At 39.0% G+C, this 27,884-nt stretch overlaps 2 protein-coding genes across 2 annotated transcripts in view; one reads left to right on the top strand and one right to left on the bottom strand.

The window, feature by feature from the left end:
• Positions 1–27,884, bottom strand: part of LOC138853826 (uncharacterized) — a 152,661-nt gene that overhangs the window by 55,428 nt on the left and 69,349 nt on the right. The gene's annotated exons all lie outside the window — the stretch shown is intronic.
• Positions 2,865–18,224, top strand: LOC128695795 (vitellogenin-like). Its single transcript, XM_053786640.2, has 15 exons — positions 2,865–3,021; positions 4,985–5,227; positions 5,978–6,168; positions 6,611–7,699; positions 7,802–7,949; positions 8,070–9,815; positions 10,068–10,325; positions 10,483–10,646; positions 11,769–12,367; positions 12,763–13,144; positions 13,620–14,756; positions 14,851–15,378; positions 15,986–16,358; positions 16,621–16,889; positions 17,102–18,224. Exons 1-15 carry the CDS (start codon positions 2,934–2,936, stop codon positions 18,104–18,106), a joined length of 8,220 nt encoding a protein of 2,739 aa, XP_053642615.2. The 5' UTR covers positions 2,865–2,933; the 3' UTR covers positions 18,107–18,224.

Below are 27,884 nucleotides of genomic sequence, written 5' to 3'. Positions count from 1 at the left end.
AGATCATTATTTAGTTGTAGCTACAGTTAGAGGAAGAGGTAGATGGGAAAAGAGGAAGGTGGCAACAACAAGTAAGAGGGAGGTGAAAGTGTATAAACTAAGGGAGGAGGAAGTTCGGGCGAGATATAAGCGACTGTTGGCAGAAAGGTGGGCTAGTGCAAAGATGAGTAGTGGGGGGATTGAAGAGGGCTGGAATAGTTTTAAAAATGCAGTATTAGAATGTGGGGCAGAAGTTTGTGGTTATAGGAGGGTGGGGGCAGGAGGAAAGAGGAGTGATTGGTGGAATGATGAAGTAAAGGGTGTGATAAAAGAGAAAAAGGTAGCTTACGAGAGGTTTTTACAAAGCAGAAGTGTTATAAGAAGAGCAGAGTATATGGAGAGTAAAAGAAAGGTGAAGAGAGTGGTGAGAGAGTGCAAAAGGAGAGCAGATGAAAGAGTGGGAGAGGCACTGTCAAGAAATTTTAATGAAAATAAGAAAAAATTTTGGAGTGAGTTAAACAAGTTAAGAAAGCCTAGGGAAAGTATGGATTTGTCCGTTAAAAACAGAGTAGGGGAGTTAGTAAATGGGGAGAGGGAGGTATTAGGTAGATGGCGAGAATATTTTGAGGAACTTTTAAATGTTGAGGAAGAAAGGGAGGCGGTAATTTCATGCACTGGCCAGGGAGGTATACCATCTTTTAGGAGTGAAGAAGAGCAGAATGTAAGTGTGGTGGAGGTACGTGAGGCATTACGTAGAATGAAAGGGGGTAAAGCAGCTGGAACTGATGGGATCATGACAGAAATGTTAAAAGCAGGGGGGGATATAGTGTTGGAGTGGTTGGTACTTTTGTTTAATAAATGTATGAAAGAGGGGAAGGTACCTAGGGATTGGCAGAGAGCATGTATAGTCCCTTTATATAAAGGGAAAGGGGACAAAAGAGATTGTAAAAATTATAGAGGAATAAGTTTATTGAGTATACCAGGAAAAGTATACGGTAGAGTTATAATTGAAAGAATTAGAGGTAAGACAGAATGTAGAATTGCGGATGAGCAAGGAGGCTTCAGAGTGGGTAGAGGATGTGTAGATCAAGTGTTTACATTGAAGCATATATGTGAACAGTATTTAGATAAAGGTAGGGAAGTTTTTATTGCATTTATGGATTTAGAAAAGGCATATGATAGAGTGGATAGAGGAGCAATGTGGCAGATGTTGCAAGTTTATGGAATAGGTGGTAAGTTACTAAATGCTGTAAAGAGTTTTTATGAGGATAGTGAGGCTCAGGTTAGGGTGTGTAGAAGAGAGGGAGAATACTTCCCGGTAAAAGTAGGTCTTAGACAGGGATGTGTAATGTCACCATGGTTGTTTAATATATTTATAGATGGGGTTGTAAAAGAAGTAAATGCTAGGGTGTTCGGGAGAGGGGTGGGATTAAATTATGGGGAATCAAATTCAAAATGGGAATTGACACAGTTACTTTTTGCTGATGTTACTGTGCTTATGGGAGATTCTAAAGAAAAATTGCAAAGGTTAGTGGATGAGTTTGAGAATGTGTGTAAAGGTAGAAAGTTGAAAGTGAACATAGAAAAGAGTAAGGTGATGAGGGTATCAAATGATTTAGATAAAGAAAAATTGGATATCAAATTGGGGAGGAGGAGTATGGAAGAAGTGAATGTTTTCAGATACTTGGGAGTTGACGTGTCGGCGGATGGATTTATGAAGGATGAGGTTAATCATAGAATTGATGAGGGAAAAAAGGTGAGTGGTGCGTTGAGGTATATGTGGAGTCAAAAAACGTTATCTATGGAGGCAAAGAAGGGAATGTATGGAAGTATAGTAGTACCAACACTCTTATATGGATGTGAAGCTTGGGTGGTAAATGCAGCAGCGAGGAGACCGTTGGAGGCAGTGGAGATGTCCTGTCTAAGGGCAATGTGTGGTGTAAATATTATGCAGAAAATTCGGAGTGTGGAAATTAGGAGAAGGTGTGGAGTTAATAAAAGCATTAGTCAGAGGGCAGAAGAGGGGTTGTTGAGGTGGTTTGGTCATTTAGAGAGAATGGATCAAAGTAGAATGACATGGAAAGCATATAAATCTATAGGGGAAGGAAAGAGGGGTAGGGGTCGTCCTCGAAAGGGTTGGAAAGAGGGGGTAAAGGAGGTTTTGTGGGCGAGGGGCTTGGACTTCCAGCAAGCGTGCATGAGCGTGTTAGATAGGAGTGAATGGAGACGAATGATACTTGGGACCTGACGATCTGTTGGAGTGTGAGCAGGATAATATTTAGTGAAGGGATTCAGGGAAACCGGTTATTTTCATATAGTCGGACTTGAGTCCTGGAAATGGGAAGTACAATGCCTGCACTTTAAAGGAGGGGTTTGGGATATTGGCAGTTTGGAGGGATGTGTTGTGTATCTTTATACGTATATGCTTCTAAACTGTTGTATTCTGAGCACCTCTGCAAAAGCAGTGATAATGTGTGAGTGTGGTGAAAGTGTTGAATGATGATGAAAGTATTTTCTTTTTGGGGATTTTCTTTCTTTTTTGGGTCACCCTGCCTCGGTGGGAGACGGCCGACTTTTTGAAAAAAAAAAATGAATATTTTAAAATGTTATAGCCTGAACTATACGTCTTTGTTATCATATATAATGTGGGTTAAATATGTTATACATGCATATCATTACTATTGTACTACGTGCTTAAATCAGCAATCATAAAAACTTTTCGTTGAGGTAAGATTAGGTAAGATTCATCAAGAAACAGGACAAACTTTCGTGAAGCAGCTACAGTAAGGTAGAAAAAAATATTAATAATGATCAGCATTGTAGAAGTCACCTTGTAACTTATTATGAATTGATTATCTTCTGATAACTATGACTGAATAATTTTCCGCCCTTCGACTCGCTTCTTTGATAACAGGGTACCCGTGGCTAGGTATATAAAGGGAAGGATATGTGAGATGAAGTATCAGTGGTGGTGTTGTGACGCCACCATGACCACCTCGGCAGCTCTCATCGTCCTCGCCCTGGTGGCGGGTGCTGGTGCAGGTGAGGCTCCTCTTAGTGTAATAGTGCAGGTGAGGCTCCTCTTAGTGTAATAGTGCAGGTGAGGCTCCTCTCAGTGTAATAGTGCAGGTGAGGCTCCTCTCAGTGTAATAGTGCAGGTGAGGCTCCTCTTAGTGTAATAGTGCAGGTGAGGCTCCTCTCAGTGTAATAGTGCAGGTGAGGCTCCTCTTAGTGTAATAGTGCAGGTGAGGCTCCTCTCAGTGTAATAGTGCAGGTGAGGCTCCTCTCAGTGTAATAGTGCAGGTGAGGCTCCTCTTAGTGTAATAGTGCAGGTGAGGCTCCTCTCAATGTAATAGTGCAGGTGAGGCTCCTCTCAGTGTAATAGTGCAGGTGAGACTCCTCTCAGTGTAATAGTGCAGGTGAGGCTCCTCTTAGTGTAATAGTGCAGGTGAGGCTCCTCTCAGTGTAATAGTGCAGGTGAGGCTCCTCTTAGTGTAATAGTACAGGTGACGCTCCTCTTAGTGTAATAGTGCAGGTGAGGCTCCTCTTAGTGTAATAGTGCAGGTGAGGCTCCTCTCAGTGTAATAGTGCAGGTGAGGCTCCTCTTAGTGTAATAGTGCAGGTGAGGCTCCTCTCAATGTAATAGTGCAGGTGAGGCTCCTCTCAGTGTAATAGTGCAGGTGAGGCTCCTCTCAGTGTAATAGTGCAGGTGAGGCTCCTCTTAGTGTAATAGTGCAGGTGAGGCTCCTCTCAGTGTAATAGTGCAGGTGAGGCTCCTCTTAGTGTAATAGTGCAGTTGAGGCTCCTCTACTGTAATAGTGCAGGTGAGGCTCCTCTTAGTGTAATAGTGCAGGTGACGCTCCTCTCAGTGTAATAGTGCAGGTGAGGCTCCTCTTAGTGTAATAGTGCAGGTGAGGCTCCTCTTAGTGTAATAGTGCAGGTGAGGCTCCTCTTAGTGTAATAGTGCAGGTGACGCTCCTCTCAGTGTAATAGTGCAGGTGAGGCTCCTCTTAGTGTAATAGTGCAGGTGAGGCTCCTCTTAGTGTAATAGTGCAGGTGACGCTCCTCTCAGTGTAATAGTGCAGGTGAGGCTCCTCTTAGTGTAATAGTGCAGGTGACGCTCCTCTCAGTGTAATAGTGCAGGTGACGCTCCTCTCAGTGTAATAGTGCAGGTGACGCTCCTCTCGGTGTAATGATGCGGGTGAAGCTTCTCTCAGAGTAATGGTACAGGTGACGCATCTTTCAGTGTACTCATTATACACTGTACAAGACATCAGCATCGTCAGGTAAACAATTTGTCGATTTGTTTTATTTAACGATTTGTCCATCTGATGTTATTTTAATTAACGCTCTTAATAGACTGAAGAATTTTATCACTGATAATTTGGCACAAGAATATCTTAAAAGTTTTCTCCAAGACAACAAAAAAATGGCTTAAGTATTTGCCTCATTTTCCAGAATAATTTATTTCCCTGGCTACCAATATGGGAAAACATACTTTATGCAACTAAATGCTCTGTTAAGATTTTTTTTCATAAATACATTTACCGTGACTCATAAACATCTTTGCCCTTCTATCAGAATATATTATCCTTTTATATTGATATTGATTTGTCTTACTCTATGATTTTGGAACATTTTTAGTGTGAGAATTTATATTTCAGCATTCCACACTCCTCAAGGGAGGTTCCTTGACGCTGGTGAGGGGCTCTTAATCTAGGAAACTGGATCTGTGCTCCAGTTCCCTGAATTAAGCCTGAGTACCTTCCATCCCTCCCCCCCCAGGCGCTATATAATCTTACGGGTTTAGCGCTTCTCCCTTGATTATAATAATCAGCATTCCAAAATTTAGTTTTTTTATGAGCAGTTAGTTGACTTTCTCTTAGGGTGGCACACGAAAACTTTATTTAATTCTAACTAAAATAAGAAAACTACATACATTTCAACAGATTTTGCTGAAATTGCATTTTTACTTGAAATTCATTACATTATCTTTTGCCACAAGCACCGTTCGGAGGAGATACAGCCGTGTGCTCCACGGAATGTCCCATCGCCGGCTCCCCGAAACTCTTCTACCAACCAGGAAAAACCTACACCTATGAGTACTCCGGGAAGTCCAGGATCCAGCTTAAAGGAGTGGAAGGTGGACTGACGGAGACGGATTGGTCTGCACAAGTTGAACTATCATGGATCACTCCTTGTGACATGGTCATCACTATGAAAGACTCTAAGACAGACGGTGCCACTGGTGAGTGTAATGTTTATTGACCAGTATTAAAATATAAGAGCAACACCACGACTTCTACTACTTTCTGACTTACGTGTACTCCCAACCTGGGATCAGCCACAGCGATATAGTGAATAAAGACCCAGCATGCAAGGCTAATGCATTATCTATTGGCGCCCTTTAAAGCCCAGCTTGGTTTTATACTGCCTGACCAACTATTGTTGCTAGATGAACTAATTACTGCCCAAAGCCCTAAACTTGATTAGCTATTTTAACTAATTATATTAACTATTGGGTACTCTCACCTGTTGTTCCTCGTGATAAACTAGCTACTGATGCTCAGCTCAGTCAGTCTTCTAATTATATGTTATTTTTCCCCTATAATCTACCTTGTTCATAATTATTATCGCATTTGCTTTGTCTGCTTTCGTAAGGTGAAGTCCAGGATCTTTCCTTAATTAATGGTATAACTTAACAGATCTTTGAGGACAATTGTGTTGCAGAGGTCTGAGCTTTGCTCAGACCTCTGCAATTATGGACAAGGTAGACCTCTGCAACACAATTGTCCTCAAAGATTTGTTAAGTTATACCATGAATTAAGGAAAGATCCTAGACTTTACCTTACAAAAGCAGACAAAGCAAATGCGATAGTAATTATGAACAAGGAAGATTATAGGAAAAAAATAAACATGATATTAGGAGACAGGGAAACTCAAACGCCTCTTAATCTGCTGTTGTCACTAGATGAAATGCCTATTTGTGCCCTTCCAGTCCCAGGCGCATCCAGGTTCCTGGAGAGGTACCCACTGGTGGTGGCGGTGACCGACGGCAAGGTTCAGCACGTGTGTAGTCATCCTGACGACGACACCTGGTCCATCAACCTTAAGAAGGGTGTTGCCTCAGCCTTCCAGAACTCGCTCCCTTCTAACTCTACCATCAATTCGGGACAAAATATTACAGAAGTAAAAATTTTTCTTTCTCAGTAATGATTGTACACTACTTAAATGCAATATTTTTTCCCTGAAGAACATTTAGGTTAAATTTTTTGGGGTAATTTAATCTTTATAACTGTAATTACTAACATGATATAACAAAGGCAGAATAATTTTTTCATTTTGCAATGAGCAGCAGTAGTAGTAAATTAGCCAGGCTAAGACTTAACTGATTAGACTGATGCATTTAGTAAAGTATCCTTAATCTTCATCTATGTTTTTTTTATCAACTACAGTTTACAATTTTAAACTAGTCCGCAATTTGTAAGTAAATGTGTGCACACTATATGTAATCATCAATAAATTTTTAATATTATGCCATCTAAACTAGTAAAAATAAGTGGTTTACTGTTTCTTTTTATTGAACCACGACAATTGTTTTCTATTTTCTTACGTTTATATTTTATTACAGACAGACGTAGTGGGAAAGTGTCCAACGAGGTACGAAGTACAGGATCATGGAGACACAGTTATTATGATAAAGGAGAAGAATCACAGGCAGTGCAAGGAGCGCTACCACACTCCTGCTGAGAACCCGGCGCCCTGGCTCAGAGGTCCTTTCATAACGGACGAATCCACGTGTATGTGCAAACAAGAGATTAGGAATGGAATCTATTCCGCCATCACCTGCGAAGATAAAAACGTAGTCAAGCCCAGTTACGGTGCCTACAAATATGTTGAAGCCAAAATGATGTCAACTCTGAAATACCTATCAGAATCCAGTGAACATTCATCTGATATCCTTGAAGGTAACATGGTCCGCAAGAGTCTACTGTATGACTATCATACTCCTAAGAAGGACCCATCCATGGTAACTCAGTTGGACAGGATCATGAGCCAGATTTGTAGGAAGACTAGAGATAATGTTGAACGTGATGTTGCTGCCCTTGTGGCCAGGGCCATACAGTTCCTACGTATGGTGCCTGAGGAAGCCGTCGAACAAACTTTGAATAAAATCCGCAGCGGTCAATACTGTCAAGACTACAAGAAGTTAGAGGAACTTTTCTTAGATTTTGTTTCCTTCGTCGACGAGCCTGGTGCCGTGAAAGTTATGGTGAAGGAGCTACTGAACAGTCATTTCACACGTGGTCGCTATTCCCTCTACACTGCCGCTTTCTACCTAATTCCTCGTCCATGTATCCATGCTATGAAGGCTCTAAAGCCATTGTTTGAATCCACCCGGCCTATGCCATACCCTACTCTGGCTGCTTCCAGTATGGTAAATAATTATTGTAATCACAATCGCAACTGTCATGAAGAAGAACCAGTTAAGAGCCTTGCCGAAACTCTAGGTAACAAACTACAAAGACAGTGTTCTGCTTCTGAAGACGAGCAGACTGTGCAAGCTGCCCTGACAACACTCAAGGCTCTGGGTAACATGGGTGTGATGACCCCAGCAGTCGCTACATCTGTCCTCAGGTGTATGGAGACTGAAGGGGCTGATAACAGAATCCGCGTGGCTGCAGCACAAGCCTTCAGAAAAGCAAAGTGTCATCGCGCTGTAAGTATCACTAAAACTGATTTAAAAATGTGTACAGTTTAAGACAAAATTTATATAATTTTGGGTATTATATAACGCTAATAACTTTTCATCTTTTTACAGTCTACTGAGCGGCTTGTCGGTTATGCCCTTGATTCCAGGAAAACCACTGAAGTTCGAATTGCATCATATATTGCAGCAGTTCGATGTGCTGAAAAGTGGGACTTTGAGAAAATTGTTGAAAAGATTTCTGTGGAGCAGAACACTCAAGGTATTTTTTTTCTTTTGATGAATGTATTGATTGAATTTTGTGAATATAAAAAAATTGTTACCTATGATGCAAAATGAAGGTACACTATTATGATTATGTGTTTTATTTCAACAATTTCAGTTCGTGGTTTCATTTTAAGTCATCTCCGGAATGTTCAGCAGTCTGATGCTCCTGACAAAGAAAACTTACGAAATCTTTTGACAAATATCGTCATTCCCAGAAATTTTAAAACAGACATCAGAAAATATTCTCGCAACTTAGACCTATCATATTTCTCACCTTCTGCGGGTGTTGGTGCTGGCCTGGAGTCCAACATCATCTACGCTCCAGGATCCTTCGTCCCTCGTTCCATTGACTTCAACCTTACCGGTGCCTTTGAAGGGGTCTCACTGAACGTAGGAGAAGTTGGCGCACGATTTGAAGGCCTAGAACCAGTCATTGAGGAACTGTTCGGACATGAAGGTTACCTCCGGAGTGCTAGTTTAGGAAAAATATTCAACGATATTACCAAATTTGTTGAAGAAACAGGAAGCAAATTTAAAGAAAAGTTACAACAGAAAATCAGACATAAACGATCCATTGATATGTCTACCTTGTCCAACTTCTTCCATAAACTTTACGGTCATGAATCAAGAGTTGTCAAGGCTGATTTGTTTGCTCGCTTCATGGGCCAGGAGGTAGGTTTTGCGTCTATAGCTGGAGACTTAAAGAACATCACTCCTGAGAAATTAGTTGAATCATTTTTCTCGTACTTTGAAAACATCATCCCGGAAATTGATAACTTGGACATTAACTCAGCCCGAAGTGCTCAGATGTCTCTTGACTACTCCTTCCCTACTATCCAGGGAACTCCACTCAAGGTTAAGATGGAAGGAACAGCTGTTGCTGGATTAAAAGTGGAAGGAAATCTTAACCTCTTTGACATCTTATCTAAAACGAGGAGTGGTGAGAAGGATATCAAAGTTTATCCTAGCTTGTCTGTACACGTAGATAGCTTTGTTGGCTATGATGCCTACCTTGACAAGACAGGAATTAAGATGACTACAAACATCTCGAGTAGCAATGGTCTCTCTCTCAGCATCGCGAGAAACAGCAATCAAGAGCTGGAAATTCAGTTAGATCTTCCTGAAAAGATGGAGATTATTAATGTGAAGAGCGAGACATACCTTATGAAGAGTGTGAGAGGCAGCCCAGAAACCAAGATCATTCCAACATCCATGAGGGACATTAGAATCAGAAGTCACTCATGTGTGAATAGTCTTGAATCCGTGTTAGGTCTTAAGTTCTGTTATGAGATGGACATCCCAGATATCTTCCGCAGCAATTCTCTACCGCTTGGGGCTCCGGCTGTTGCTAAGTTGTACATCGAGAAGACAGAGTCTTCTATGGTGGGCTATCACCTAACTGCATCCGTTCAGAACAAGAAAGGAAGCAAAATGATGGTAATTAAGGTAGACACACCAGGATCTTCTACGCCAAGAGAGGTCGAATCAACTATGTCTTTCACCAAGCTTGATGATTCCTCCACTATTTCTGCCAAATTGAAATCTCCTGTGGTCAACAGCGGAATCTGGGTCAAAATGAACACTGGACATGCTCACAAGGGTGTCGAAGCTTATGTTAAGCACAGCTCTGGTGAGACAGAATTATCCCGTGGATTCAAATTAGAATTAAAGACCAGGTCAACATCAAATGAGAAAAATTATGAAATGAATATATACAGCAGCCGAAATAGGAATTTCCCACCTGAGACACAAGTCTTCGAGAGCAAGTATGTTCAGAAATTGAGCGGTTCTGAAATTTCTCTGAATGTTTTATCGAGAACACTGAACTCCTGGAGGAACTACGTGGACTGGAATATAGAAAGTAAGTTTTCCTAATATATTTTGTAATGGTTATTAGGAATTACAAAAAAAAAGATAAATGATCATTCTGTTGTAGTTTCGAAAATCTGCAGTTATACAGGAAATTACTTGAAACTTTATATTATTATCATTAGTAGTAGTAGTAGTAATAATAGTGGCAGTAGTAGTACTAACAGTAGAAGTAAGTGTAATAATAATAATATTACTATTACTGGTATCATACAATTAAATTCGTGTTGATGTCCATATACAGCTGGAGTGGACCTGAGGTACGCCTCTCACTCTCAGCTGCCTCTGTCAGCGAAGCTTCATAAGACTGAATTCCACATGGGCCTGGGAGGCTGGCTAGTCAGTTCATATATCCGTCAAACGAGTGAATCTGGCGACAACACTGAATTTGCATCTGCCTTCAAGATAGCAAGAAGGCGCGAAGACTTGCTCTCTGTTGAGGCTAGCCACACTACACAAGGAAGACTCTACGAGAACTTCGTTGCTAAAACTTCAGCTGCAGGTAAAATCGGAAATTTTAACCCCCTCCTCCCACACTCACTCTAAAGACTTGCAGAAATGGAGAACGTAGTGTGAATATAAATGTGTATATACTTACCTTATGATGACTGGCCTTCTTAAATATCAGCAAATTTGTAGTTCCCCATGTATCCCTACAGTTAATATGGGCAGATCACAATACAAGGTATCATGCGACATACAGTGTGGTCTTCATGCCAAGGGAGTGGTACTGGAAGTTATACGTTCTGGGGATAATCGGAAGGTCATAGACTGGCAGGCTTTTTATGATTTCTCTGGAGATTCACCCCGAGTCAAATTTGAGGTAAGTATTTCACACAAGGTATATAATACCGACAAATGAATAAATTAATCACATGTTCAATGTTATTTAACCTTTTAATTAAGATATGTTTTGCTCACAAGAAGTTTTATCAATCCAGTATACAGAGTTAGGAAAACAATGATGAATTTATTTCAAATTATTGAACAGGAATATTCAGTAATATGATAGCCCATATCATGCATATCATTTTGAACAAACTTAGACTAGGACTAAGACTACCTAACATTAAAAAAACTATATAACTTGTTTTTGGTAACTTGGGTGTATATATTAGACTGGAGCGTATATATGCACACTAAGCGTGAGCTTCAAAGTAATACAATTAGGATGTCCAGTAGCACGGTTGGTAGTGCACTCGGCTCACACATTGAGCTTGTGGTTCGATCCCAGGTGCGGGTGAAGCACTGAGGACGTGTTTCCTTAAGACACCTGCTGTCCCTGTTCATATAACGGTAAATAGGTGTTATTCGACTGGTGTGGGTCGCATCCTGAAGACAAAATTGACCTAATTTGCACCAAAATGCTCTGCATAACCAGCAGCTTTCTATATAGTATGTCATTGATGTCAGCTATGGTCTGTATAAGTTGCTTCATGTCCTTGTATATATAAAAATTATTATTATTATTATTATTATTATTATTATTATTCACTTCACGTGACGGCCGTGTCTTGGCGGCCTAAAATTAATTTAGGTAAAACCTTTTGGAGATGTTGAAACCTGCAGTGTTGTATACGACTGCATTTCCAAAACTGATCCTGAAGGAGGAGGATCCACACATGTCATTGCCTAGAGTCAGCAATTAACGGCTTCAGCAATACAGCTGTATGGAACAATGAAAGTTTAGCATCTCCAAAGATTTTTTTCAAAACTGATCTAAATCTGCTAAGACACGACCGTGAAGGGGTGATCATTTAAGTTATTTGGTGCCCATGCTTGGTGTGTCCCGCCTACACATATATAATTGCTAATGAATTCTCACAATTCAAAATTATCATATTGTGTTTCATTTCTCTGTTTAAGATATTGTCTCTGTTTTACTCCATAAAAAAATAAGAAATTTTAAATATTTTGTAACATTAATATTTTTTTGGTACCACAGATTGACATACCAGCATACATGAGAGCCATCAAGTTTGAGGGCAAGGCGACCCAGAACGAGCAGGAGCGCTACATGCTTGAAGCTGCGCTCAAGCACGGAGATCGCATGTTGCTTCAAGCTCAAGGACCAGTCTCAGCCAAGTTTTTCCCCACGACACAACTACAAGCTGATATCAGATTTAATGTTCTAAACAGTGGACAACAGAGGTTCTCTACTATTGTTAAATTCACTCCTCAAGAGCAGATGCTCTACTTTGAACTAAAAAATGAACAAGAACCTTTGCTTTCATTGGAATATGATGTAACTGCTGAAGCCCCTCAAAAGTCTGCTATGAAATTTAAGCTTCAGCTGAAGTCACTATTAGAGTATGAAATCAATACGATCATTAGTGAAGAATCTGTCCGGGTTAACTTTAACAACTTGCTCTTCCCCAAAAGCTCTTCCCCTCGAAGAATTAAGGGATACACTAATGTTAATATAGAGCAAAAGAAAGTTCACGTCGAACTCTCCTGGGATGCCGATCGTGATCCCAGTAAGAAAATTATATCTGAATGTTCCCTTGTGAGCAGCTCGTCAAGTCCTGGTCATGCTTCCATCCGGTAAGTAATGCACTTAAACATATTGACCTGTACATATAAAATAAAACAAGATATATAACAGTAAATGTGTTTCTAAGATATGATATGGCACATTGGAAATATTATATTACGATAGATAATAAAAATGCATTAATCAGTATAATATATATAATATATATTATATAAATATATATATATATATATATATATATATATATATATATATATATATATATATATATATATATATATGTGTATATATATATATATATATATATATATATATATATATATATATGTGTATATATATATATATATATATATATATATATATATATATATATATATATATATATATATATATATATATATATATAAAGTCCATATTTTCATAACATATTTATTCTTGCCTTCAGGGGAAATGTTGTATGGAGGTCGCAAACTTACCCCTTCAGATTAGATCTTACTGCAACAGATATTCTATTCCATCACCAAGGAGATAATGGATTTAAATTGGTAGTGACCACTCCCTCTCGGAAGACTATAAATCTGGAGGTAATGAACAGAATGGAAATACAGAGGAGAGCTTTCAAGACAGACTTGAGTGTTCACTACAATAACTTGGAGAATGAGGACTACATTCTTGAAACTGGAGCGAGCTTAGAAAACCTTGGTAATCCATACAGTTACAAGGGTGATTGTCACATGAGCATCACATCACCACGAGGACAGGAAACAGCTATAAGAGCAGAAGGCAAGCACCAATCAACGTCTCAAGGGCGAGTTATTTACTCCAAGGTGAAGTGAACTGTCGACTTGTATTATATCTTCATTATCTATCTAGTCATTAAGCAAGAAATCATTTAAAAATAAGTCCTAAAATTTTCTCTTATACGTTAAAAGACATTTTTTTCATTAATGTTAATGTAAAAATTAATAATTTTATACCAAAAGAGCCTTAAAAACTTACCTAACCTTATTATAACAAGCGCAATTTAATTTAGCTTCATCCAACTAAATATATATTAGATAAGTTTTCAGTAATTTAATAATAAACAAACTCAGTGAAATATATTTTTTTTCGTTAAGTTCAAAATGATTTTTATGAAATTATTGCATACACAAATTTTTGCTTGCCTTATTCGGCAAGAAGAACGTTGCTATTTAAGCCAAAATCACGTTTTACCTATTAGGTAAAACAAATAGTTATGTAAAGTATATGCGAGTTATCATATAAGCTAAACAAATGTTAATGCTGTATCAATCCCTTTAGGTTGTAGCGTCTGCTCCGAGTACGAGGAAGCCTCTACAGGTGGAATTTCAGTCATCCAGCAGAGATAACTCTTACAACATCCAATGGAAGGCGGACATGGACACTCCAGGCACCATGTTCAAGTGGGACTTAGAGACTTACCCGGAGGGAGGAGTGAGATCTTTTGATTCCGCGATTGACGTCACAGCCATGCGTGATCTTCTGAAAACTGTCCTCAGTATTGTTGAAAGTCAAGAAAGAGGACTTAAAAAAGGTATAGACTTTAAAAAAGAAAGAAAATACAAGGAAAGAAAAAATAATGAAGAAGGAAGTGATTATGGACAAGAAGATGATGAACAAGGAAGAGATTATGAACAAGGAAGAGATTATGAACAGGGAAGAGATTATGAACAAGGAAGAGATTATGAACGGGGAAGAGATTATGAACGGGGAAGAGATTATGAACGGGGAAGAGATTCTGAAGAAGAAAGATATGAACAAAGGGAAGATTCTAGACGAAGACAAGATTACGAAAACAGAGGAGATTCTGGGTCTGGGAGAGATTTTGGGCATGAGAGAGATTTTGATAAAGAAGACTATGAACAAGGTAGTTCTGAACGAAGAGGCCATGAACGAGGAAGATCTGGACAAGTGGACCTTGGACAAGACGACTTTGGGGAACGAAGAGGAGACTATGAAGAAGATGACTTTGAGGAAGGAAAAGGCTATGGACAAAGAAGAGGCACTGAAGAGAGAGAAAGATACCGCTACCGATATCATAAACCCACACCTAACACCTATGCCATGGTATTCAAGTCTCCATCTCACACTCTCGAGGGTGAAGCTGAGTACTCTCCTTCTAAGACAGGTTTCAAGTTCTATCCCAACAAAAAAAAGAGTGATGCCAAATACGAGATTTCTGCCAAGTCTTTCTACGATCAGGAGGATGAACAGTATAAGTACGAAGGCCACATTAGTCATCCAAGTCTGAGCAAAGATTTGCAAGTTGAAGTTAAGTTCTCAGGCAGTGGAGAGTACATGAGAGGCTCCATTAAGCTTGACATCTTCCCCGATAAAGCAGACGAAATTTCAGGTACTCTACAGTCATCCAAGATCGCCAACAACACCGTCCGGATTGAGGCATCATTAACTACTAGGGTAGGTTAAACAGTTTTATATTGGTTGAGATGTTAAGTAAATCTTGAAAAATGACTGGAGTAATAATATACATTTTAATATATTATTCTTGCAGGTACTGAGAGTTCACCCCAAGGTCACCGTAATGGCAGCTTATTCTCAAAATACGACTGGTTTTGATGTGCAGTTCCGGAAGACTCCCTCTTCACCTGTATCCTTCCAAGTGTCGGCTCTGTACGACCGAATCCCTACTGGAGATGCAACAATGACTTTCCGTGTAATAAACGAAGAACATGCCGTAGTGGACGTTGCTGGTGTAGCGAAGTCAGACGAAGATCCTGAGTGTTACGGCTTCAAGGTCAAGGCTGTGGCTCACGCTTCTCCTCTGGGAACTTACGACATTCATTCCAAATTCTGTAAACCACTCTTCATCGCAGTGACAACCAACAAGCAAGGTACTGAGAGGATTTACGTCACAAGGTTTGGATTGCAGAGTCCCAAAAATATTGAGGCTAGTATATCTATGGCTAGTGGCGACTGGAAAAAGGAGCATCCCATTGTTATGGCTCGCATGAAGCTTGAATCTCCTATAGAGCTCAAAGTGGAAGGCGCTTACAGAGAAGAAGAGGCAAACATGATAAAGGTAAGACACTCAACATATTTTAAATTTAAACATTTTTGTTAAAAATGCACAAATAATCCGCACATAGAAAGAAACTTATGAAGACATAAATAATGTATAGATTACTGATAATACACATTAATGTAATAAACATATTACATTTACTGGAGAATTAGCTTTCGTTTATAGAAAAAAATGTTAGTTACACTAAAAAAATGCATTGAGAAGTGTATATCCTTTAGTGTACAAACAATGCAACATTGATTTAATTTGTCCTAGGGATTAATATAGCCTTGAATTAATGACCTTTAAGTAATCAATTAGCTTTATCCATTATAAACTAGTTAAACCATGTTTAATGAATCAGTACATGATATAAATTTTACTCTCTCAAGTTTGTCACCTGAAAATGAATTACTAATACAAATGTAAATACAGATTTTTTTTTCACAATTTTTGTCCTTAATAGTATTTGAATTAAATATTTTCTTGCTTCTGAAAATATTGTTTTTTCTTCTGAAAATGTAGTAAGTAAAAAACGTCTTTTCAACGAGCAATTTTTTTTTAAACTGAAAGTTTTCCTTGATATAAGTGACAATTTTAATACTGTTTTATTTGTCTTAAAAAGGAAGCTGTAAAGGATGACTTGGAACAGCTAATGGAATCCGCTAGGTCATGGGGCGACAATATTTACCGCTACCTGGAGGAGGAAGCTCGGAGTGCACGGGTTCCCTTCCCTAACCCTGAGATTTTGAGACTCGTAGAAGAAACCAAACGAGAGTTGCAGCAACTGCACGAGGACTTATATGATGGAGTTAAGTCTCGGTACGAGGCAATGGGTGAATTCTTCCGGGATCCCAGAGTCTCGTTCATCCTGAGAGTGTATTCCCGCGCGTGGTCAGGAATGGCGAGCTTCCAGATGGACCTTCAGACTCGTCTGACACAAGTGGCAGTGGCATGGCAAAGAGAATTCCGAGGCTTTATGGAGACGGCAATGGATGGTAGGATCTCTTTTTTAACAACAGGAAGTGACGTTCTTAAGTCTTCATAATGTTAACTAGCATTACAGTAAGCGGTTAACCGTTCTTAGCTAAATATGTAATGATTGGACTACTAGATTTCTTAAAGTATTTTTGGAGTTTCTATCAAACTAAATTAGAAGTAGTAATAAAATATACATGTAAAGCAATTAAAGTGCAACATTTTGCTCTTCGATCACTCACTATTCAAGGTAATATTTAAAGTTGAACATTGCCTCCACAGTGGTCACACAGACTGTACGTTGGCTGCAGACCGGCCAAATTCCTGGGCCAGTGCGTCGTCTGATAGAAGAGACGCCGTTCCTCAAGGCGCTCAAGAGAGACGTCGACGCCCTAATGTCGCGATATCCGGAGGAGTATGATGCCATTCGGCAGGTCGTGAGTAAAGTTATTGAGGCTCTTCGTGAGGACCTTCATAAACTGAGGGAGAGACTCATGGAAACACCTGCTATACAGAGAATCCTCTCCTGGCTCATCAACAATTATGACTCTGTTAGTAACCTCTCTTAATAATTCTCTACTGTTTGTTTCAGTATTTTTGTGAACTTTATTAATAGATTTTCTTTGTAAATTAATGAATATTACTTACATTTTTGTTACAATAAATTTCAGTTTATTTAAAAAATAAACTTTAGGACAATTTTCTAATAAATGAAAGCATGTTTGTTTCTTAGATTATCACTGTAACTGATTATTTTTTTCAGGACCACCTAATAACTTGGGAAGTTGATAAACTCGTAAGCCGTCTTCTTCGAGAAGCAAACTTCGTTTCCATCAAAACTGAACGTGGTCTCGTTTGTTCACATATTGCACTCCACTCACCTACATATTCCTTAACTCAGTTGTTGCAAAAGGCTGTTCCAAATCCGATGTTAATTCTTAAAAACATGATATGGGCTTATGACACATACATATCAGCTCCAGTACAAGATGTAATTTGGACATACTACACGTTGCTGCCCGGCCATATGACAGAACTGCTGCCTCCTTACAACCGCACAGCTATGGTTATCAGTGACACAGAGATCCTTACCTTTGATGGCACTCTGCTCCGTGCACCTCGTTCACCGTGCCATGTTGTCTTGGCTGTATATGCCAACAACAAACTTACCATGACCCATCCACAACCCTCAGCTCCACCACAGATCACCTTCTCTACTGGCTCCACTACCGTTTCTGTTAAGCCAGACTTCCGTGTCGACGTCAACGGACATGAGATGAACAGACAACAATTAACTGCAGGTGATGTCTTTATTCAAAAGACCTCCCGAGAAGTCAATGCAACATCACCCTTCATGACAGTCCGAGTATTCCGCCAAGAACGTGTGGTATCCGTGAACGTGTCTGGCTGGACCTACGGTCGCATTGCAGGTCTTCTGGGTACTTATGATGGTGAAGTTGGTAACGACTGGTTTACACCATCGGGAAGGAACGCTTCCAGCCTGCAAGAACTGGTGGCATCCTGGCAAGAGGACAGACAGTGTCCGACTCCTCCCATTTCTCCCTTCGACCATGACACCGTTCCAGCAGAACGAATCATTCAGTGCCATTCTCTGCTTGAGCTTCGGTCTAAATGCTTCCCGGTGGTTAATCCTAAGCCCTTCATCAAGATGTGTCATGCCGCCCATAGACCTTGTGATGCTGCAAAGGCTTATCGCACCATGTGTGCTAGACAAGGTATTAGGGATATGTTCCCAATTCCCTGTTAAAGACGAGATAATTACGGTTGAATGATGCTGTTACTGTATATTGACTTAATGCTAAGCTAAGGAGTTACTTTTGATTTGTATATTGTTAAAATGACCCTAAATAAATAAGCGCATTTCAGTGAGATTTAATTACCCATTTTGTATTATTATTTATTTTAGCTAATAGTTTGTCTTTTAACAATGCTAATGAACATATATGAATGCAAGCATTATTCATTATTTATTACTCCCTGACAAGACAAAAAGTTACAGTGCACCTAACAGTAAGCAGACAATTTAGAGCTGAATACCACCACTAGATAGCTCTGATTTCCTTGATTATAACTGGCAAAGATAACTACAGGATTGTTGCTTTATGTTATCTAATTAATACCTAACGTACTCAGCGCACACAACATCGCCCCCTAGAACATTATTAAATAATCGGGGTTCCACAGTCATCAGAGTAAAATACCAGCATGGCATAAATACATCTGTTTTCCAAAGTTAATACTGTTGTATGATAAGAGACTGAATAACAATTGCGTCATACATGGAAAAGCACATAATTATACAATGCATTTCTGCCAGATTCAAAATAATAATATACACACCTTAAACTTTGTAGAGTAGTTAAGGTAGAAATACATATAAATTTTCACTGTAATATAAATTAATGTACGAAAATAATTAAGAGCAACGATCAATGTATATAGTAAATTCCGATTATTAGTAAAACAAGTGTCAAAATGAAGGGAAAATAACATAACATTTTTTTTGGTGTAGAAAGACACTGGAATCGAGCAGCCAATGAGCGTGAAAATTGGGCCGAAGCTTGAAGGTAGGGTACGACAGATATGATTGATCTTTATATTTGATTACCATAAATCACATCAAGTTCGGAAGGTACTCTTTAACAATAATTTTTTTTTTTTGAGCCGTTGGCTAATGAATAACTTTTAGAATGTTATGGAAGAGAGTTCCAGATTTCGAGGTCTTTTATGCGCATTGAGCTTCTGCTCAGGCTGAGTCGAATACGTGGAACATCGAAGAGGTATTTTATTATTGAATTGTGCATAATACACAAAAACCCGCACATAGGAGAAAGAAGCTTATGACGACGTTTCGGTCCGACTTGGACCATTTACAAATCTGACCGAAAAGTCGCCATAAGCTTCTCTCTCCTATGTGTGGGTTATTTGTGTATTGTTCCAGTCACGGTATTGTGATTGGAACAATGTCTGGGTTTATATTAGCACTGATTGTCCCGTATGTATATATATATATATATATATATATATATATATATATATATATATATATATATATATATATATATATATATATATATATATATATATAGTGCGTACAATAGTAAGTACAGCTGTTTTGTATTGAGTAAACTAAAATCTTTGAAAAGTGGGAGAGAGTTGTCTGGAACATTTTTTAAAGTGATTGTTCATTTTAGCTACAGCTTTTCGTTGAGTTAATGTTGGTTACAGGTGGTTTGTTGTGGTAGATCCCCAAGCACAAATACCACAAGTGAGGTTAGGATAGATTCGAGTACCGAGGTTTGAGGTACATAGTAATGTATCTTTGAATGTTCACTGTCGTGGAGACCTTTGATATGTGCTAATGAGACCGGTTTACTCTACCTAAATAACAAAAAGGCACAATACCGTGACTGGAACGATACACAAATAACCCGCACATAAAAGAGAGAAGCTTACGACGACGTTACGGTCCAAGTCGGACCGAAACGTCGTCGTAAGCTTCTCTCTTTTATGTGCGGGTTATTTGTGTATTACTCTACCTAAATCAGATGACGGTTCATGACAGGAGAGTAATATATACAAAGACACATTATCATTCTCCATTCAATACACTACCGCAAGGAAAGGGTGCACAGTATGGCTAAAAAACATACAGGGATTGTGGCATGTGCCGAGTATATTACAATTCATTCGGCGTTTATCACACACCCATTGGCATCCCCTCTCAACCAGCAGTTGGCAATTCAGAATGGAGCAGTTCTGGAGTCCCACCGGTCTATTAACTGTCCAGTTCAGTCTGCCAACAGCGTGAGAGGTGGCCCTGCTTGCCGAGGTGAAGCTATGCTTGGCTGTGGGTCAAACTCTCACACAAGCTGGTTGTATATACTCATATACGACCAGCCACTCATAATAGTTTAACCAACTGTTATGAATGGCTTGTTATTCTCTTACTTATTATTATTATGCTGCTGATTTAACTCTGTAAATACTGTACATATCTTGGTGAAAGATATATACGTGTAAATAAAAACCTCCCCATCGCCCCTCCGTGTGTTTGCTCTTCATTGCTTGAGTTTATCCTGGTGTTGAGACATAAGTTACGGCCAGGTACAACAGGCCTTGGAACTGTTCACTTGTGCTCATAATAGGGCTGAAAATACACTGTATTTGACATATAAGGAGCATGCTTAATCATTTTCCCGATGCACAATAAAAATCCATCCTACACATAAGAACAGAAAAAGGAGGAACACTGCAGTAGGCCTATTGGTCCGTGCTTGGTAGGTCCACGTCAAATCCAGACTCACTAGCAAAAATACTCGCCCATCTTAATCTTGGCAATAGTTTCCCAACTAACTGATAATATGTATTTAATTCTCTGACTGGTAAAGAGAAGCTAATGGGGCTACAATATCAGAGAAATTACTGCAGAATTGTTGATAAAATCCAATAATATCTCAAAAGTTTTGGAAAAATCTTCGATAATGGAGGTGATTTAAAATCTAGGACTAACTGAATTTTGACTTTTTGTTTAGGTGCCAAAATTTAGTCAACGACTACTGTTGATTTTCCAGATTTAGATTTAGCAAAGTTTACTATATTTAAATTGTAAAACTTTAATTTATTAAACACAATGTCTGATTTCTGTATATGCTCATGCTCAGCAGAAACTACTAAGTCATCAAGATAGACTTCAACTCCCTCCAACCCTTTAACAACATTATGAATGAAACATTGGAATGTGACTGGCACATTCTGTAATTCCAAAGGGGTTACATAATATAGATATTGGTCTCCCTGGTACAACAACTGCAGCAACCATTCAATAAATCTAGCTTGGCCACAATGTTTATCACATCATCCATGCATGGAGGAGGACTGGCATCCTGAGAAGTCCGTATACATCCTCACACCACCGTCTAGTTAATTTACCAGGATGCAGAGAAAAGTCTAGTGACTGGGAAACTCTTAAGTTCATTCTTCAGCACACAAAAAATTGTCTTCTCCCACATCAATTGTAACTTTGCCGAGTGTGCTCTGTGAGAGGCTAATTTAATGAGTTTATCATCTACATTGACATCATGCACACCTATAGTGTACAATTTAAGAATGTCAGCATGTAATTATTTATACTTTTGTACCACTGGCAGGATGTCAAGGACCTGTGTGTCGGGGTGAGAACAGACATTAGGTGTTCAGGGTTCTGAACTAACTGAATTTGTCAACTGTGCCTTTATACCACTGGCTTCCTTAATATCTGACTCAAGTGTCAGATCAATGGGATCACTTGGGAACAGGACCTACGAGGGCAGATGAGGATTAATGCGAAATTATTTGATTTAATTGATATGGAGTACTTTATCGCCTGATGTGTCTACAGGGCAGATACGTATTTGTAATTGTAACCTTCGACATCATTTTCATAGGTCTTTCAAAGCGAGTTTTCAGGGAGTATTCAAGAGCAGGTTCTCGTACCGTCATTCTGTCTCCTGGCTTGAAAGAACGAGCGTTAGTAGCTGTATCATACCTTCCATTTTCCTTTTGTACTCTCTTAAATTTTCCCTGAGATTTATCTTATTCGAAGTCTTACATTAAGAGAATTTACTGATTTCCCTTGAGTACCACTGGCCCAACCCTCTTTCATTACTCATAACGACCCCTGCATTCAGTGACAGTATATCAGTTCAAATGGACTAAAATTAGCAGCTTCTTTTTCAGTCTTTCTGATGGTTCTCGTCCCAGTCTGTGGGAACATTCAAACAAAAAGTTCTCATCATGGTTTTCAGTGGTTGGTGAAAGCATTCCAAGGCCACTTGCAATGGAGGATAAGTTAATGAAAACCCTTCAAAGATTAAAACGTCCCTGAAGGCCTTTGCCTTGAAACTAGAACCTAACACCGACTGGACAAACCGGGGTAAACCTACCTGAGTAAGATTCTTTCCAACTCTGTCAGTATTGTTTTAGTCTTAAAAGTTTTGACTTTATTGCTTTATGGTATCTTGTGACCTTGTAGATCACTGTAAATATACATTCATTTCTTGACCCTGACGTGGGTAGGATAGTGGGCCTACACAGTCTATTATGTATTCAGGAAAAGCTTTCTAAAATAATGTTGCTGATTTTATAAAATACCTTAGTTTAACTACCATTTAAGATTCGTGAAAGGCTTCGATATTTCTTCTTTTATAACTTTCCTCAAGCCCAACGAAAAACGAGCTTTTGGTTATTCTGTCTTAGTTAATCCAATTGTCCTCCCATAGAAGAGATTTGTTCCACATAAAGCATTTGTTCACATAGATATGTAGTTGCTTACCCCCCGTCTCTAAAATTCTCGTTATGTTACTTCTTCATGAACGTCATTTCTTCAGGCAAGGAGACGAGTGTGTGACAATCCGCCACTCCACTCAGGGGTGAGTGGTCCTGTGGGTTAGAGTATTATGTGTTTTTGCACACCATGAGGCGGGCCAAAGCAGCCTGGGTTAGAATCCTTGGATAGTCGCAGCGTTGTTATTGCGCGTATATGTGTATGTAAATATTCCATCTTCACAACATCTAAAAGCAATTTTGTTTATTTAACGATGCGCATACAGTAGAGGAAACATTTTGTATAAATTACTAGATGATCACACAGTATGACTGATATTGTAGGTTGAACAGAACAGAATGTTGACGACAACACAATGTGGAAACACCGAATGACACGACATTACCTCTGTAAAGGCATTTAATTAGATTAATTTTCCTTGTACGTAATGTCAATTTGTAAATATTGTAAGTGAGCTCCTTACGTTGTCTCAGGGGCAGAACTGTAAATACTTATTTTTTTTTATTATTGGAGATATAAATCCATAGTGTCAATCACTTTAAGAAGTGCTTTCACCTGCAGCACTTACACAGGAGTGAAAATTGTTGAAAAAATAATTGTAATGCACGTTATCTACATGTTCAGTGACAATACGACACATTTATTAATTTTTTATATCGTGATTACAAGTTGTAAGTGATTATCTGTTTATTACATAGTTATCTTTGTGGCAGCTGGAGACATCCTCTCAGCACCTTGTTCGTCTAGACAACCATTATCACTAAATTTTGCATAGTTAGCAGAGGTGTGAAGCAACAGCTACACACTCACCACTGGCAGACCTTACCCTGGCTCTCCCTCTCTACCTCTGACTAATGCACAGCATCAGCAACACATTACGATTACTACCCCTTGGCTACCATCACATGACTACCACCACAATAATTCCACATGAATTATAGTGCCTTTCGTTTTATCTCTATTACCTGTTCACTTGTCTCTTTTCCTAAGACTTCCATGTAGCGCTACAACAACCTACCTACTTGTCTTAATTCTTCACCTCAGCAATTGGCCTCTGAATTTCGTATTGTCTAGTATCTCGCTAGTTATCCAGAGTTCTATTCTGTTGTTTATCCTGAGATCAAGGATGGTAGTGAAGACGGTTATAAAAAATTACTGGCATCGTTTGCATCTATGCAACTTGCTATTACAGTCACGCAGCTTATTTATTAATAATTCTTTACTGTTGCTCCTAGTTGAACTCATGCTTATTGTCTTATATTGTTCCATCTGTTTTCTAATGCTTTTCCTGTTGCAATAAGTGGTATGATACTCACCACTCACCAAGTCATACGGGAATGATGCCTGACTGATTTGACAGAGCAGCTACATATATACAGTGAGAAATGCATGATCCAGGTTCGTTCTTTAATTAGTTGTGTGTATTTATTGAAGCCCAGGATTTACTTATATAATTTATATAACCCATTATATTGTTCTGAAAGCAGATACAGAAGCCACCAACTATTGTTCTCTCACAATTGTGCCCAGTTCTGGAAAATACTTATGCAAAGTGTTCCGAGAATTTATTGTAAGTGGATGGACGGTAGACAGTTCCTACTAGTCCTGGTTTCGTCGTCAGCAACAACACTTTAGACAACAGGTTCTCCAGATTATTGTCATACAAGTCAGGTCTTGGGCTGTAAACCAAGTCACTTCTTACCATACAATAGAGCGATAATGTCAGAGAATCTCGCCTTCAAAGACCACAACAATGTATCTACCGCAAAATGATGGGATGGATAATGAGAACCTTCAAAACTAGGGACGCCAAGCCAATGATGATTCTCTTCAAATTGCGTGTTCTTCTTTAGGCTGGAATACTGCTGTACACTAACTGTCCCCTTCAAGGCAAGCGAAATTGCTAATCAAGATTGCTAATCAAGAGAGTGTACAAAGAACTTCCACAGCACACATAAGTATGATAAGGCACCTAAATTACTGGGGACGGTTGAAGTCCCTTGATTAGTATTCCCTGGAACGCAGGCGAGAGAGGTACATGATAATATACACTTGGAAAATCCTAGAGGGACTAGTACCAAACCTGCACAGGAAAATCACTCCCTTTGAAAGCAAAAGACTCAGGAGGAGATGCAACATTCTCCCAATGAAAAGCAGGGGCGCCACGCGTACACTGAGAGACAACACAATAAGTGTCCGGGGCCTAAGACTGTTCAACTGCCTCCCAGCATACACAAGGGGGATTACCAATAGACCCCTGGCTGTCTTCAAAAAGGCGTTGGACAGGCACCTAAAGTCAGTACCTGACCAACCGGCCTGTGGTTCGTACGTCAGTTTGCGTGCGGCCAGCAGTAATAACCTGGTTGATCAGACCCCGATTCACCACGAGGCCTGGTCTCAGACCGAGCCGCGGGGGCGTTGGCCCCCGAAACCCTCTCCAGGTAAACTCCAGGTATATAAGCACATATTCCACCCCACATTAAATTGCATTTGTCTTTATTTTTCAATAAAATCACTGACTCATAATTAAGTTTCTGAGGAGAGCATCTTGATTCAACTTGTAAATTATTCTTTCATGTGAGAGTCAACCTTCACAGAAATTACTCAGGATTGACAAAGTTTAGGTGTATAAGTGTTGACAACGAACAACAAACAATTTTAATTATTAAAAAGTGGAATACAGTATACAATTGACACTGGTGTAATTGACATGTATAAACAACTTTATAGAAATCCCCTTCTTATCTAAAGCATTTTAAGTAGCCTTAAAATAAACTTTTATATCGTAAATAATGAGACAATTATAAAAGTTTAATGGAATGCTATAGCTTGCTATATTTGATATTAAAATCCTGTAACAATTTGTTGTAATGAATTATGATATTTTGAGATTAATATATATGCTGAAAGAGTGTGTTGATAGTGTGAACATCAGTATGAATGCTACTATGATTTAGATCACCTGGGTTGCTATTGATACATCAGGCTTAAACACAGCTTATTTAAACAGGGCTTAAGTTAGATATAAAGATGCTCTTTGACGATATTTTCGAAGCAGGCGGCCCAAGGGGAACTTTTTGCATCTTTTAGAAGGAGGTTCCAAAATTTAGGACCCTTGATATGCATGGAGTTCCCGTATAGGTTGAGAAGACACGCATTATATTAAAGAGACACTCATTGCATGTATTATGTATATGTGTTCTATCACAGCTCTCCAGTACATGTTGGAACGCTGGGTTGAAGATTGTTGTGAGTGCCCTGTATATATAAAAAGCACAGTAGCAAGCGTGGATGCATTGTGTGGGCAGTAAGTTAAGACTTTTGAACAATGGAGGAGTGTGTTGTCTGAAATATGATTGGGTAATTATTCTCAAAGTTAATTTGTTGGGTAACAATGGGTTTTGAGGTGAGCTGCTGTAGTACATCCCCAAGCATAAATACAGCAGTTGAGGTAATGATAGATGAGAGAATAGTACAGAGTGAGTAATGTTATTTGAGGAACAGAGTATTTTTGAAAGAATATCTATAGTTTGGGAATTTTTTTTAGATATATGTTAGATGTGAGTGTTGAATGTCAGGTTGCAATCAAGATGTATCTCTAAGAATTTTTCCTCGACTTCCCTGCACATGTGTGAATTATTTATTTTTATGATGAATTGGGTATTTTTTTTTAGCATTATTTTCGAACAACATGTAGGTCTTGTCAATGTTGAGAGTAAGTTTGTTGCTGCCATCCAAGTAGAAGTCTTTACCAGCTCCTCGTTGACTGTATTGTTGAGGACAGTAGGATCTGGATTAGATACGACAAATGTGTGTCATCTGCAAACAGGACTGGTTTAAATTCCTGGGAGGCATTTGGTAGGTCCTTTATGTAATGGGCCAAGGATGCTACCCTGAAGCACCCCTATGTTAACAGCATGTGTTAAGGTAGTATCAATGATAGTCACATGCTGACGTCTGTCTATGAGGCAGAACTTTATATGAGTGAGAGCAGGCTCTCTGATATCACTATACCTTTGTGTCAGCAGCAAGATGTGGTTCACAGTGTCAAATGATTTACTTAGATGAATAAGGAGGTCCATTGGATATTCATTATTTTCTTAGAGCTGAACAGACATTGTCTAAATAATGTTACCAATTGCTGCTTGTTTGTTTATACCAACAACAGCGTTGGTAGTGGCAGTAGCAGTAATATTCATGATGCTCTGGCAAAAGTCTCCCATTTTTACACTTTTACTAACTTCGTTGTTGCTTTTTGAGGTTACGTAGCAACAGTAAAAAAGTGGTGTGGAATAACCAGGTCTGTCATTATAATAATGAGACAAACTATAGGTCAGCCGTTCGGGGTTCAGCACGGACTTAATACAAGTAATACCATCAAAGATGTGAGAACATCACACAAGGCTAAACCTTCAGATGTAAGCGATTGTCTTGGGACTTGATAAAGGTCCTCCCGAGCGGAATATTGTTTAAGGTAGAGGCTTTACTTTGTATGTTGTTATGTTAAAGTACGCATGTGCAACTAATGCGACATTTTGTTGTGGCAACGTTTCGCTCTCCTGGAGCTTTGTCAAGCTGTTACCGGTCACAGCTTGACAAAGCTCCTGGAGAGCGAAACGTTGCCACAATAAAACGTCCCATTAGTTGCACATGTGTCCTTTTACCTAACATAATGTCGGTAATTCTACCAACATTATTTATTACACTTTGTATGTTTTTTTCTTCATACCTTTTTATATCTTATACACAATATATTATACAACGGCATTTTAATACATATGTACAAGGTGCACAGCGATAAGATGTGGAGTCACATTATTAAAATTATACATACCAGTTAGACAGAAATCAGCATAATTATTATCACTTCAGAAAAAAAAATATTTATTTTATAGTTTATTTGCAATCTCAGAAATTCTTCAATACATTAGACCCTTTGCGCAATATAAGTGCCGTGTAACCCAAACGGGTTTACCGCTTGAATTGATTATATTATTATTTGGATGGAAAGAATTCACAAGTAACATTAAACTCTTGAAATAGATAACTCATAAGCGGAGAAATTATTGAACATTAAAATGGTATAAAATACCGACAGGTTGTTAGGTAAGACACATATGCAACAGTTAGGTATCTTTATTATGAAACGTTTCGCCTACACAGTAGGCTTCTTCAGTCAAGTACAGAAAAGTTGATAGAA

The sequence above is a fragment of the Cherax quadricarinatus genome, chromosome 41 (assembly GCF_038502225.1).
Source record: "Cherax quadricarinatus isolate ZL_2023a chromosome 41, ASM3850222v1, whole genome shotgun sequence".
In the NCBI taxonomy this organism is placed as follows: Eukaryota; Metazoa; Arthropoda; class Malacostraca; order Decapoda; family Parastacidae; genus Cherax; species Cherax quadricarinatus.
Note: the sequence above shows the minus strand (reverse complement) of the source record. Positions and strands in the feature narration are given on the sequence as shown.